Source organism: Octopus sinensis, linkage group LG30 (genome assembly GCF_006345805.1).
Source record: "Octopus sinensis linkage group LG30, ASM634580v1, whole genome shotgun sequence".
Classification (NCBI taxonomy): domain Eukaryota; kingdom Metazoa; phylum Mollusca; class Cephalopoda; order Octopoda; family Octopodidae; genus Octopus; species Octopus sinensis.
The window spans coordinates 9,837,117-9,851,600 of record NC_043026.1 but is presented as its reverse complement, the minus strand read 5'-3'; the positions used below and the strand labels follow the sequence as shown (position 1 = coordinate 9,851,600).

At 40.3% G+C, this 14,484-nt stretch overlaps 2 protein-coding genes across 5 annotated transcripts in view; one reads left to right on the top strand and one right to left on the bottom strand.

Annotated features, from left to right (window-relative positions):
* The window catches only part of LOC115226586 (D-amino-acid oxidase-like), a 24,264-nt gene extending 22,198 nt beyond the window's left edge, over positions 1–2,066 (top strand). For all 4 annotated transcript variants that reach the window (XM_029797596.2, XM_029797595.2, XM_029797597.2 and 1 more), the window contains exon 11: positions 1,678–2,066. In XM_029797596.2, the coding sequence (XP_029653456.1) occupies positions 1,678–1,797 (120 nt within the window). In that variant the 3' untranslated portion in view covers positions 1,798–2,066. The remainder of the gene's footprint in view (positions 1–1,677) is intronic.
* Positions 2,067–4,204: 2,138 nt separating this feature from the next.
* LOC115226350 (zinc finger protein OZF-like) lies at positions 4,205–6,852 on the bottom strand. Its single transcript, XM_036515269.1, has 2 exons — positions 6,410–6,852; positions 4,205–6,328 (listed from the first exon to the last, which is right to left on the bottom strand). The coding sequence occupies exons 1-2, from the start codon at positions 6,580–6,582 to the stop codon at positions 5,086–5,088; spliced, it is 1,416 nt and encodes a 471-aa protein (XP_036371162.1). The 5' UTR covers positions 6,583–6,852; the 3' UTR covers positions 4,205–5,085.
* Between the last annotated feature and the right edge of the window lie 7,632 nt (positions 6,853–14,484).

Genomic DNA, 14,484 nt, shown 5'->3' with positions numbered 1-14,484 from the left:
CCAGTGTAGGTGGCACGTAAAAAGCACCCACTACACTCTCAGAGTGGTTGGTGTTAGGAAGGGCATCCAGCTGTAGAAACTTTGCCAGATAAGACCGGAGCCTGGTGCAGCCTCCTGGCTTCCCAGATCCCCGGTCGAACCGTCCAGCCCATGCTAGCATGGAGAACGGACGTTAAACGATGATGATGATGATGATGATGACACACCAATTAACATATAAGGCTATTTTGAGTTTATTCAAAATACTCAGTGAATGTAAAAGGTTGACTCCCAGTTTAAGATGGAAACAGAGGGTGTGTGTGACGTTTTGAGCATGGCTCTTTGTCAAGAAGAGGAAAGAGGAAAGGTTTGGTAAGAAACAGTAGTCCCCAAAAAAGGCCCACGTGTGGTTACATAGCTGAAGTACATATCATCATCATCATCATCATCATCGTTTAACGTCCGTTCTCCATGCTAGCATGGGTTGGACGGTTCGACCGGGGATCTGGGAAGCCAGAAGGCTGCACCAGGCTCCAGTCTTATCTGGCAGTGTTTCTACAGCTGGATGCCCTTCCTAATGCCAACCACTCCGTGAGTGTAGTTGTTATTATACATTATATATTGTTGTTATTATACATGTCGTTAAGGCTGTGAGCTGACAGAATCGTTAGCACGCCGGGCGAAATGTTTAGCAATATTTCGTCCATCTTTATGTTCTAAATTCAAGTTCTGCTGAGGTCCACTTTGCATTTCATCCTTTCTGGATCAATAAAATAAGTACTGATCAAGCACTGGAGTCGATATAATCAACTAAGCCCTCTCTCCAAATTTAAGGCCTTGTTTCTATAGTAGAAAGCATTATTTATATACATACTAGCAGTATCGCCCGGCGTTGCTCGGGTTTGTAAGGGAAATAACTATATAAGCATTTTTAGAGAGTTATAGCCAAAAAATAGCAAAAAAATGCATTAAAATGGAAAAAAAAAAATGATGGTAAATTTTTTTTAAATCGTTGACTCATCGTAGACATTTTTAGAGAGTTACTTCCCTTATATAATAGCGAAAAAATGCATTAAAATGGAAAAAAATGATGGTAAATTTTTTTTTAAATCGTAGTCATTTTTAGAGAGTTACTTCCCTATATAATAGCGAAAAAATGCATTAAAATGGAAAAAAATGATGGTAAATTTTTTTTTAAATTGTAGACTCATCGTAGTCATTTTTAGAGAGTTACTTCCCTTATATAATAGCGAAAAAATGCATTAAAATGGAAAAAAATGATGGTAAATTTTTTTTTAAATCGTAGACTCATCGTAGACATTTTTAGAGAGTTACTTCCCTTATATAATAGCGAAAAAATGCATTAAAATGGAAAAAAATGATAGTAAATTTTTTTTTAAATCGTTGACTCATCGTAGACATTTTTAGAGAGTTACTTCCCTTATATAAAAGCGAAAAAATGCATTAAAATGGAAAAAAATGATGGTAAATTTTTTTTTAAATCGTAGACTCATTGTAGACGCGCGCTAATACCCAGAAGGGCTCGATATGAATCACGACTATAAGATACTCGGTTTTGGTTAAACTGCACCGCAAAATGTGGGAGTAGTTAGGAATCTAAATCGTAGGAGACAGACACTCACACAACTTCACTTTTATATATATGTATATACATGTTGTTCTTTTCTCTCCATTTAGGTCATTAACAACTATGGTCATGGTGGCTGTGGTCTGACAACTTTCGTCGGTTGTGCAAAAGATGTTGTGGCTATGATCAGAGGAGCTGGTGTGGCACCACGGTATGGTGCTAAACTTTAATGGTGTGAGACATGGCTGGATTGTATTGAAACAGCATTGGCAATACACACACACAAACACACAACATATAAAGCACATGTAGATATACACATACGTAGACAAACACATATATACACAGACACACACCAGCATGCACACACACACACACACACACATATAGATAAGAACAGATATTCACACACACACACACTAATGACTAGATATAAACATATACTCACAGGTATTTAATTACCTTAACACAATTTCCAAACAATTAATTTCATCTTTAACCCTTTAGTGTTCAGATTACTCTGTTAAATGTAATACTTTTCCACTGAAATGTTTTGAATTAATCATGCATTATCTTATAGCTTTGAGGTTTCAATGATGTGATTATTTATATTTAGAATGACATTGTCGGGTAGGTGTGAGAGGCCAGATATTGCCAGTTTGAATATAAAACATGTAGAATATCTGGGACAGATATGGCCAGTTTAAACACTAAAGGGTTAAAGACAAAAAAAAAAGTTTCAATTTTTACATTTTTTTTTCCATGCAGTTTAATCAATTTAATTACAAATTAATCAATAGATCACTTATTCCTGAATGTGTATACTTCGTACTGATCAGGATTTGAACTCTGAAACTAAATTTATGTAACCACACATGTGCCTTCCTGACAAAGAGCCATGCTCAAAACGTCACACACACCCATAGCAGTATTTTGCGCATTGCTCCGTTCTAAGTTCAAATTCCAATGAGGTCAACTTTGTCTTTCGTCCTTTCAGGGTCAATAAAATAAGTAGCAGCCGAACACTGGGGTTGATGCAATCGACTCGTCCCTGATCCTGTTCTTGCGACAAAATTTGAAGCCATTCTTCTTATTATCATTAAGGTGGCAAACTGGCTGAATCGTTAGCAACCCGGGCGAAATGCTTAGCAGTATTTTGCCTATTGCTATGATCCGAGTTCAAATTCTGCTGAAGTTGATAAATTAAGAACCAGTGAAACACTGGGGGCGATGTCCTTTATATTGTATGAAAATTTCATGCGCAGGAGTGGCTGTGTGGTAAGTAGCTTGCTAACCAACCACATGGTTGCGGGTTCAGTCCCACTGCGTGGCATCTTGGGTAAGTGTCTTCTGCTATAGCCCCGGGCCGACCAATGCCTTGTGAGTGGATTTGGTAGACGGAAACTGAAAGAAGCCTGTCGTATATATGTATATATATATATATGTGTGTGTGTCTGTGTTTGTCCCCCTAGCATTGCTTGACAACCGATGCTGGTGTGTTTACGATCCCGTCACTTAGCGGTTCGGCAAAAGAGACCGATAGAATAAGTACTGGGCTTACAAAGAATAAGTCCCGGGGTCGATTTGCTCGACTAAAGGCGGTGCTCCAGCATGGCCGCAGTCAAATGACTGAAACAAGTAAAGAGTAAAGAGTAAAGAGAGTTTATTTGAAAAGTTAAGGGAGTTATTAAAAATTGAAACCCATCAGTGACTTCTGGGTCAGCCTGTACATATAAAGAGAAAAGGAGGGAGAATGATAGTGTTAATAATTAGCAGAGAGAGACAGACAGACAGACAGAGAGGGAGCAGATCTAAGTGTTGAGTTATTTTTCAAAACAAATTATATTTATTTCTTTACTACCCACGAGGGGCTAAACAAGGACAGACAAAGGGATTTTAAGTCGATTATATCGACCCCAGTGCGTAACTGGTACTTAATTTATCGACCCCGAGAAGATGAAAGGCAAAGTCGACCTCGGCGGGATTTGAACTCGGAACGTAACGACAGACGAAATACGGCTACGCATTTCGCCCGACGTGCTAACGTTTCTGCCAGCTCACCGCCTTCAAAACAAATTATATTAATATTTAATAACAAATCAGGAGTAACCTTTTTCTTTACTACCCACAAGGGGAAAACACAATAACAATCTCTACAATACCTATTTCTTTACTACCCACAAGGGGCTAAACACAGAAGGGACAAACAAGGACATACAAACGGATTAAGTCGATTATATCGACCCCAGTGTGTAACTGGTACTTAATTTATCGACCCCGAAAGGATGAAAGGCAAAGTCGACCTCGGCGGAATTCGAACTCAGAACGTAACGACAGACGAAATACGGCTACGCATTTCGCCCGACGTGCTAACGTTTCTGCCAGCTCACCGCCTTCAAAACAAATTATATTAATATTTAATAACAAATCATGAGTAAGCTTGTCAGGAGGAGGAAGAGTTTTGGTGCAGAGGTCCTACAACACATGGAAAGGAAATGCATGAGGGTCATGGAAGGAGGGGGAGGTGAAAATTGCAAAAAAAAAAACAAAATAAAAAATTCTTAAATTTTGGGAAATATTTTAGAGTTATGATTTCCATTGAAAAAAGCACAAAGAAATTAAAAATATAAGATGAAGTACTCAAAAGAAACCAGAATTTTGTAATTTTATTCAATTAGCGTTACATGTTTACACTTTCATTGCCTTCAAAGTATTCTTCATTAGAAGCAATGCATTCGTCCAGGCACTTTTTCCACTAAATGAAGCAGAGCAGGAATTCTTGTAAAGTGATACTTTTTAATGCCTCCATTGTTTTTTCCTCACCCCACATTCGTAGCACCAGCTTTCGTCACCAGTGATGACCTTTGGAAAAAGGCCTAACCTGACTTCCAGCTGTTCTGACAGTCCATGACATGCATTCAGTCGTGACTGCTTTTGATCTTCCGTGAGCAAGCGAGGCACAAATTTTGCTGCAACTCTTTTCATTCGCAATTCCTCACTCAAAATTCTTTGGCAGGAGCTCCAGGATACACCAGTTAGATCAACAAGCTCGTCAATTGTTCGGTGACGATCCTCCAAGTTTAGTCCATGAATTTTCATTTGTTCAGGAGGTTGACAGTTACCCTGAACGAGGCTGGTCTTCAAGTGACAAGTGACCATTCCTAAAGCGTGAAAACCATTCATAAACTTGTGTTTTGCTCATGGCAGCTTCCTTGTAACCTCTTTGCAGCATGACATGTTTTGGCCACTGTTCTCTCCAGCAGAAAACAGAATTTCATGGAAGCATACTGTTCCTTCATTTCAGCCATTGCAAAATTCGATTCATGGGGAGAAGCACGACAAAGGACGCAGCATGCAGCAATATGACATGACCAGATGATGCCAGTTGGTAGGCTGGTGCCTGAGGGTCGCACGAAGTGGCTTCTAGTGGCCGAAGCCTGAACTACAATGAGCTTGTCCTACAGAATGTGTTTAGTTACTTTTCGATACCTTGTATAGCAAACAACAAACTACAGAAACTATCCTTCTCCTTTCTCTTCTGTATGAATATATTTGTGTTTCATTAAGTCACTATTTTGAGAGAATGATTTACCACAGACATCACAGTGATATGGTTTCTCTCCTGTATGAATACGTCTGTGTCTACTTAACTGATAATTATGAGTCAATGATTTACCACAGATATCACAATTTGGCTTCTCTCCTGTATGAACACGCTTGTGTGCAATTAAGTGACCCCTTTCAAAAAATGATTTACTACAGATATCACAGGGATATGGCATTTCCTTTGCATGAGCACGCTTGTGTGAAGTCAAGGCATTACGGTTACAGAATGATTTACCACAGACATCACAGTTATATGAGTTCTCTCTCGAATGAATATGTTTGTGTCTAGTTAAATCACGATTTTCATTGAATGATCTACCACAGTAATCACATTCATATGGCCTGTCTCCTGTATGAATACGTTTGTGTCTAGCTATGTTACTACTTCGAGAGAATGATTTCCCACAGATATCACAATGATAAGGTTCTTCTCCCGTATGAATACGTTTGTGATTAGTTAAGGCAGAATTTTCAGAGAAAGATTTACCACAGATATCACAGTGATATGGTCTCTCTCCAGTATGAACACGTTTGTGTATAACTAAGTAACTATTTTCAGTGAATGATTTTCCACAGATATCACAATGATATGGCTTCTCTCCCGTGTGAATATGTTTGTGTCTAGTTAAGTGAGATCTTTGAGAGAATGATCTACCACAGACATCACAGTGATATAGCTTCTCCCCTGTATGAATACTTTTGTGTTTAGTTAAGCCAGAACTATAAGAGAATGATTTACCACAGATATCACAGTCATATGGTTTCTCTCCTGTGTGAATACGTTGGTGCCTAGTTAAGTAATTATTTGCAATGAATGATTTACCACAAATATCACAATGATACGGTTTCTCCCCTGTGTGAATACGTTTATGTGTAGTTAAGTGAATACTTTGAGAGAATGATTTATCACAGACATCACAGTGAAATGGTCTCTCTCCTGTATGAATACGATTGTGTTTTGTTAGGGCAGTGTTTCCAGAGAATGATTTACCACAGACATCACAGTGATATGGTTTCTCCCCTGTATGAGTACGTTTGTGAGCAGTAACATGACTACTTATAGAGAATGATTTACCACAAATATCACAATGATATGGCTTCTCTCCTGTATGAACACGTTTATGTGCAGTTAAGTGACTACTGTTAGAGAATGATTTACTACAAATATCACAATGATGTAGTTTCTTTTCTGTATGGGTACGTTTGTGTGCAGTTAAATTACTACTAGAGAACGATTTACCACAGATATCACAATGATATGATTTCTCCCCTGCATGAATACGTTTGTGCACAATTAGGCCACTTTTGCGAAGGAAGGACTTTGTACAGATATCACAGTCATACGATCTCCTCTCTTTTATCATGTGTTCAGGGGAAGTCAGGTCTATAATTTTCTCACTCTTTTCCATTATTTTCCTCTCAAATCACAGTTGATATATTTTTCTTGCTTTTGTTTTTATACTTAATTACTTCCACTGCTGCCTTTGTCTAGCAAATTTTTCACACGAACTCTTCCACAGATTTGTAGAAACAATGCTATACATCTGTCTTGTATAATATTTACTTTTAGTCTTTAACCCTTTAGTGTTCAGAATACTCTGTTAAATGTAATACTTTTTCACTCAAATTGTTTTGAATTAATCATGCATTATCTTATATCTTTGAGGTTTCAATGATGTGATTGTTTTTTTTTAGAATGGCATTGTAGGGTAGGTGTGAGAAGCTAGATATCGCCTATTTGAATATAAAACATGTAGAATATATTGGGCCGGATTTGGCCGGTTTAAACACTAAAGGGTTAAAACATGGTAGATATTGAGGATGTTTCTTCTGTTATGTCAATGTCATCTGATGTTCTGAAATTATAGAGAAACAACAGTGTAAGATGTAGAGGCTACTTAAAACATACAGATTCATTTCTATTGAGATAAACTGTAGAATTAAACATTTAACCTAAGAACTGAGCTGTATGTCAACAGCTCCATAAAGAAGTGTCAATCTCTCAAAGTAGATGGGACATGTGAAAGTAGGACATCCTAGAAGACATGGTATGAAGTGCTGGTAAACGAACTTAGGATGCTGAACTTTCCAGGTGATACGACAAAGACCGAGACGCCTGGCACCTTGCTGCACTCTAGAAGATCCGCACTCTGCAGCAGAAGCGTTAGGACTCATCCCCCTGCTGGTGAAAAGCACCCGTGGCTGTTCCTCATAAAAGTGGTAGTGCAGTGCTATGTAAAAGTGGCACCACGTTAAAATGATTGTGTGGTGCGACATGAAAGCACCCTACACACTCTATGAAGAGGTTGGCACCAGGAAAGGCTCCAGCTGTAGAAACTTTCGCAAAACTGACCGGAGCCTGCTGTGGCTCCCCAGTTTCCGAGCTCTAGTCAAACCATCCAACCCACGCCAGCATGGACAATGGACATTAAAAGATGAAGATGAACTTAACTATCACAGAATCTTGTGTGAAGCTGACATATTTGTAAACTACATCGACACCCTCACATTGTGTAACAGTTTTAAAATAAAACTATCGAACTGTGGACACTAACATTAGTCTTTGTCCAGTCCAGGTCAGCTCTGACTGACATATGATGAAAGACACTCCATCCATGAACATCCTGTCTTTTTCTTAAGCATTATATATGTATGACAGGCGATCTTTCGTCTCTAGTAGACCTTTCCGTCGATTTCCGTAAAATTTTTTTTTTTTTTTACATACGGGCTTGCTGGAACTTTTGAAGTAATATACATACATATACACATACACCGAGTAAAAAATTTCAGTTATCTCTCTCTTTCACACATTACTCTGTCTCTTCACACATACTAACAGAAGCACTTCACTTACACAACATACTGTCTGTCCCCCACACCCCATCAAACACACACACACACATGTACATCAATGCTTCACATACACAGCAACTTCAAAAGAACTTCCCTCGTCATACAATCGTTTTCTCTTAGTCTCTTTCGCTCTCATTACTTCAAAAGTTCCCGCAAGCCCATATGTAGAAAAAAAAAATTTTTTTAACGGAAATCGACGGAAAGGTCTACTAGAGACGAAAGATTGCCGTATGACTTTATTATCCAGTATAGCCTTCAATATTCATGACTGGAGGGTGAAATTTAAAGGAAATCTGCTACTGTTTCTAGTAAGTGATATGATCACATGGATACTCGCAGGGCCTAGAATTTTTATGACAAATCAAGCAAAAATAAACAGGAGTGGCTGTGTGGTAAGTAGCTTGCTTACCAACCACATGGTTGGTTCTGGGTTCAGTCCCACTGCATGGCACCTTGGGCAAGTGTCTTCTACTGTAGCCTCGGGCCGACCAAAGCCTTGTGAGTGGATTTGGTAGACGGAAACTGAAAGAAGCCCGTCGTATATATGTATATATATACATATGCGTGTGTGTGTTTGTGTGTCTGTGTTTGTCCCCCTAGCATTGCTTGACAACCGATGCTGGTGTGTTTATGTTCCCATTACTTAGCGGTTCGGCAAAAGAGACCGATAGAATAAGTACTGGGCTTACAAAAGAATAAGTCCCGGGGTCGAGTTGCTCGATTAAAGACGGTGCTCCAGCATGGCCGCAGTCAAATGACTGAAACAAGTAAAAGAGTAAAAGAGTAAAGAGTATTGATGAATAACAAAATGTCAACTGAATAATGAAATAAAAAACTAACGACATTGATTTCCATCCATGTGATTTCAATAAAACGTATCGATTTCTGGACATTTCAGAATATTTCTCAAACTAAAACAACAATCTAAAGTGATAACGATGGAGGGTGTAGAAGGTAGCTTCCATGGCTAGAAATGGCAGCCAAACCTCACATAAATCATAGACGGCTCTCTCCTACAGCTAGAAATGGCAGCCAAACCTCACACAAATCATAGACGGCTCTCTCCTACAGCTAGAAATGGCAGCCAAACCTCACACAAATCATAGACGGCTCTCTCCTACAGCTAGAAATGGCAGCCAAACCTCGCACAAATCATAGACGGCTCTCTCCTACAGCTAGAAATGGCAGCCAAACCTCGCACAAATCATAGACGGCTCTCTCCTACAGCTAGAAATGGCAGCCAAACCTCGCACAAATCATAGACGGCTCTCTCTCTACAGCTAGAAATGGCAGCCAAACCTCGCACAAATCATAGACGGCTCTCTCCTACAGCTAGAAATGGCAGCCAAACCTCGCACAAATCATAGACGGCTCTCTCCTACAGCTAGAAATGGCAGCCAAACCTCGCACAAATCATAGACGGCTCTCTCCTACAGCTAGAAATGGCAGCCAAACCTCGCACAAATCATAGACGGCTCTCTCCTACAGCTAGAAATGGCAGCCAAACCTCGCACAAATCATAGACGGCTCTCTCCTACAGCTAGAAATGGCAGCCAAACCTCGCACAAATCATAGACGGCTCTCCTACAGCTAGAAATGGCAGCCAAACTCGCACAAATCATAGACGGCTCTCCTACAGCTAGAAATGGCAGCCAAACCTCGCACAAATCATAGACGGCTCTCTCCTACAGCTAGAAATGGCAGCCAAACCTCGCACAAATCATAGACGGCTCTCTCCTACAGCTAGAAATGGCAGCCAAACCTCGCACAAATCATAGACGGCTCTCTTCTACAGCTAGAAATAGCAGCCAAATCCTCGCACAAATCAAGTACATCTCTCATTCATAAAACAGAAAAGACAAAGAGTCGAGGCGCTAATGACCGAACGTCTACAGAATTAAAAACAATGAATATTTTCATTGTTTAATACTTACAGAAACATTTCATAGAGGACAGTGTTGTTATATATGTGTGTGTCTGGCAGTTGAAAAATGCGTTATAATTATAAATTATAATAATCAGCTGATTAAAAGAAATTTATGCGCAGGACATTTAACCGGATATCAGCATGAAGTAGGAAGTATGTCCAATGCGCATGCGTTTGTTTTTCTCTGAAATATTTAAGGCGGATAACTCATGTGTCACAACTACTGGAACTCGCAGTGAAGGCGGCGAGGTGGGAGAAATGTTAGCACGTCGGGCGCAATGCCTAGCGGTATTTCGTCTGCCGTTACGTTCTGAGTTCAAATTCCGCCGAGGTCGACTTTGCCTTTCATCCTTTCGGGGTCGATTAAATAAGTACCAGTTACGCACTGGGGTCGATGTAATCGACTTGATCCGTTTGTCTGTCCTTGTTTGTCCCTTCTGTGTTTAGCCCCTTGTGGGTAGTAAAGAAATAGGTATTTCGTCTGCCGTTACGTTCTGAGTTCAAATTCCGCCAAGGTCGACTTTGCCTTTCATCCTTTCGGGGTCGATTAAATAAGTACCAGTTACGCACTGGGGTCGATGTAATCGACTTAATCCGTTTGTTTGTCCTCTCTGTGTTTAGCCCCTTGTGGGTAGTAAAGAAATAGGTATTTCGTCTGCCGTTACGTTCTGAGGTCAAATTCCGCCGAGGTTGACTTTGCCTTTCATCCTTTCGGGGTCGATAAATAAAGTACCAGTTTCGCACTGGGGTCGATGTAATCGACTTTGTTCCCTCTATGCTTAGCCCCATGTGGGTAGTAAAGAAATATATTGGAACTCGTAGCTCTCCTCACGAACTCAGTTTCTAGGATAGTTATAAATAAAAGAAAGAGGAGCTCGCGATGTACATGTGAATCCACTCACAAGGCATTGGTCGGCCCGGGGCTATAACAGAAGACACTTTTATTCAAGAAAATAAAAATATGGAAACTGTTACAAAGATTTAAATTTTAATCAATTTTATCCAATAAGAAAACACCCACCACCTGCACGAGCAGCACATTCACTACCCACCACCACCACCACCACCTGGACAATCATCACCACCACTACCACAACAACCAACCCCATTACCAGCACAATCACCATCAGAACAGCCAATACCACCACCACCACTACCACCGCCACAACGACCACCCAATCATCGGCACAACCACCACTACCACAATCACCACTATCACCACCACCACTACCACCGCCACTGACACTCCCACCGCCACAACGACCACCCCACTATCGGCACAACCACCACTACCACAATCACCACTACCACCACCACCACCACTACCACCACCACCACCACTGACACTCCCACCGCCACAACGACCACCCCCACCATCGGCACAACCACCCCTACCACAATCACCCCTACCACCACCACCACTGACACTCCCACCGCTACAACGACCACCTCCACCATCGGCACAACCACCACTACCGCAATCACTACCAACACAATCACCTACCACCACTACCACTACCACAACAACCACTCCCATCACCAGCACAATCACCACCTCAACCACAACTACCACAACAATCACCACGACAACCACCACCGCCGCCACAACGATCCCCAAAAGCAGGACAAGCACCACCACTACAGCCACTACCACAATCTCCACCACCACCACCACCACCATAACGACATGGCAGCAACAATAACACCAACAATATAACACACGTCCATTTACACGCACACACATTCCACTACCATCACCACAACAACAACAATCACGTCGATATGCATCCTTAATTCTAGTTGAGATCCCCTTTCAAGAAGAAGGAACCTGATCTGGATTGATAATTATCGAATGTTCCCACCACACCTTTCAAATCAGTCTCATTGTCTCCTTAACGTCTTGGTTTTCACACTCTGCTTTCATATTTTGTTGTAATAATAATAATGATAATAATAATAATAATAATAATAATAATAATAATAAACAACAGAAAAAAGATGGTATAGGCACACACCAGAAAAGGTCACAGAAAACGAGAAAGCAACCATACTCTGGGATATGCCGATACACACAGACAGAGAAATTAAGGCCAACAGACCAGATATAGTTGTCAGAGATCATGAAGAAAAAAAATGCTTTCTAATTGATGTATCAATACCGGCTGATGACAACGTGTCTCTAAAAGAAATGGAGAAACTCTCAAAATACAAAGACCTGGAAATAGAGGTAACTAGAATGTGGAACCTGAAAACAGAAACAATTCCTATCATAGTAGGTGCATTAGGCATGATAAAAAAATATTCAGACAAATACATAAAAAAAACACCAGGACTTACAAACACATATAACATACAGAAAATTGCACTACTAGGCACTGCACACATCCTACGCAGAACACTTTCCATACAATAACCATCAGAGTATCACAACAAATCACAGCACATACCCAAGGCACACAGAGCTGCGCTCGGTAGTGAAGTGAAAGCACGCTATAAAAATAAAACTACTGAATAATAATAATAATAAATGCTCTGATGCAGTACCAGGCAGTGGCTCTCATGGCTTCTGATCTTAACTGATTGGAAGTGTTATCATGTACATTGTTTTGTCTTGGTATAAAAGATGGGCTACAGCAAATATTCTGCTCAATACCACAGATTTGCTTGTCAGTTGTTTGACCATAACCTATTGACTATGTCCCTTAGTGGCTGACGATATGTGCATCTCTGATCACGAGCAGAAGTAGTGGGGGAGCATCATAGCCATGTGTTGAGAGGGATTCTTTGGGGTTTGAATAATTCACCTCTGGAAACATGGGTGGTTCTTTCAACATCCTTAAACAACCCTTATTCAGGGACCTTTTGAGCGGGATGGGCTACTCAACCTGAAGAAAATTCTAACTGGGCTCCACCTGCAAGGTCATGTGCTGTTTATCTTGATATGAGATCACCATGTCGCGCACATATAGTTGTGATGCATGTGCCTGGTGTACCTTTATCAGACGGGTAGTCATGATGTGTATACTGGGCTTCATATATTTGTACCCCGATGTCACCTCGATGGCATGAACTGCTCTCTCACTCAATAACAAAAAAAAAATAGTGTAATATGTGTAAAACAACTTGCTCTAAACAAATATGACAAAAAAATGCGCACTCGCGAAAGGGGGGTGGGGGAGAGGCCTCGGAAAATTCACATCGGGAATTTCCGAAAGCGTCTGAGGGGCTGACCCGGGCACCAAAACAAAAAGGGATTTGCCAGCAGTGTTATTTGTAAGGTTAAGTTGATCTTGCATGTCTGGGTGGGTGAGATTCAAACGCCATTATATCCTAATCTTTATATATATGAAAGTGAAGTTGTGTCTGTCTCCTACGATTTAGATTCCTAACTACTCCCACATTTTGCGGTGCAGTTTAACCAAAACCGGGTATCTTATAGTCGTGATTCATATCGAGCCTTTCTGGGTATTAGCGCGCGTCTACGATGAGTCTATGATTTAAAAAAAAATTACCATCATTTTTTTCCATTTTAATGCATTTTTTCGCTATTATATAAGGGAAGTAACTCTCTAAAATGTCTACGATGAGTCAACGATTTAAAAAAAAATTACCATCATTTTTTTCCATTTTAATGCATTTTTTCGCTATTATATAAGGGAAGTAACTCTCTAAAAATGTCTACGATGAGTCAACGATTTAAAAAAAAATTTACCATCATTTTTTTTCCACTTTTAATGCATTTTTTGCTATATTTTGGCTATAACTCTCTAAAAATGCTTATATGGTTATTTCCCTTACAAACCCGAGCAACGCCGGGCGATACTGCTAGTACAATATATACTGAACTTACAGAAGTTCCTACCGTTAATCGGCTATATTTTGTTGTTGTTGTGACCCACTTCGGTCATGACACTGACCATGGGTTTGCACCTAGAAAGTTACCCTTCAAGGTACAAATCTGGGCAAGGTTGTTTATGGAAGGCCAGCAGTCGCCCATGCATACCGGCCTCCCCTCTCCACGCCACCATTTTATCCAAGGGAAAGGCAAAGGGGCCGATACAGCTTGCCACCTATGACGTCGCAACTCATTTCTACAGCTGAGTGAACTGGAGCAACGTGAAATAAAGTGTCTTGCTCAAGAACACAACACGCAGCCCGGTCCGGGATTCGAACTCACAACCTCACGATCGTAAGCTCGACGCTCTAACCACTGAGCCATATATTTACATACCGAATTCTACCAGTAAATAATTGTTGGTTTTTTTTTTTAAAAACCATTATAGAAATTATTTACTCTTTTATAAGATTACAAGATTTACTCAGATATAAGAGTTAGAAGCTGTGATCCGCCTGCGGACCTTTTCCTTTGGAAAATTTTGCTCGCCGCACTAAAAAGTTTCCACACCCCTGACACGTATAAATAAAATAAATAAATGAATAATGAATAATGAATAAGGCATCTAGTCCGCAGGAAGGGAGGGGCATGAAGGAAGGTCAAAATAATGTTTAGATTCAAAACAAAGCTAGGGGT

Coding starts and splice junctions, on each gene's coding strand:
- LOC115226350 (XM_036515269.1), bottom strand. CDS start 6,582: ATGGAAAAGAGTGAGAAAATTATAGACCTGACTTCCCCTGAACACATG. Junction 6,329..6,409: donor CATTGTGATATCTGTGGTAA/ATCGTTCTCTAG, acceptor TATTTGTAGTAA/ATCATTCTCTAACAGTAGTC.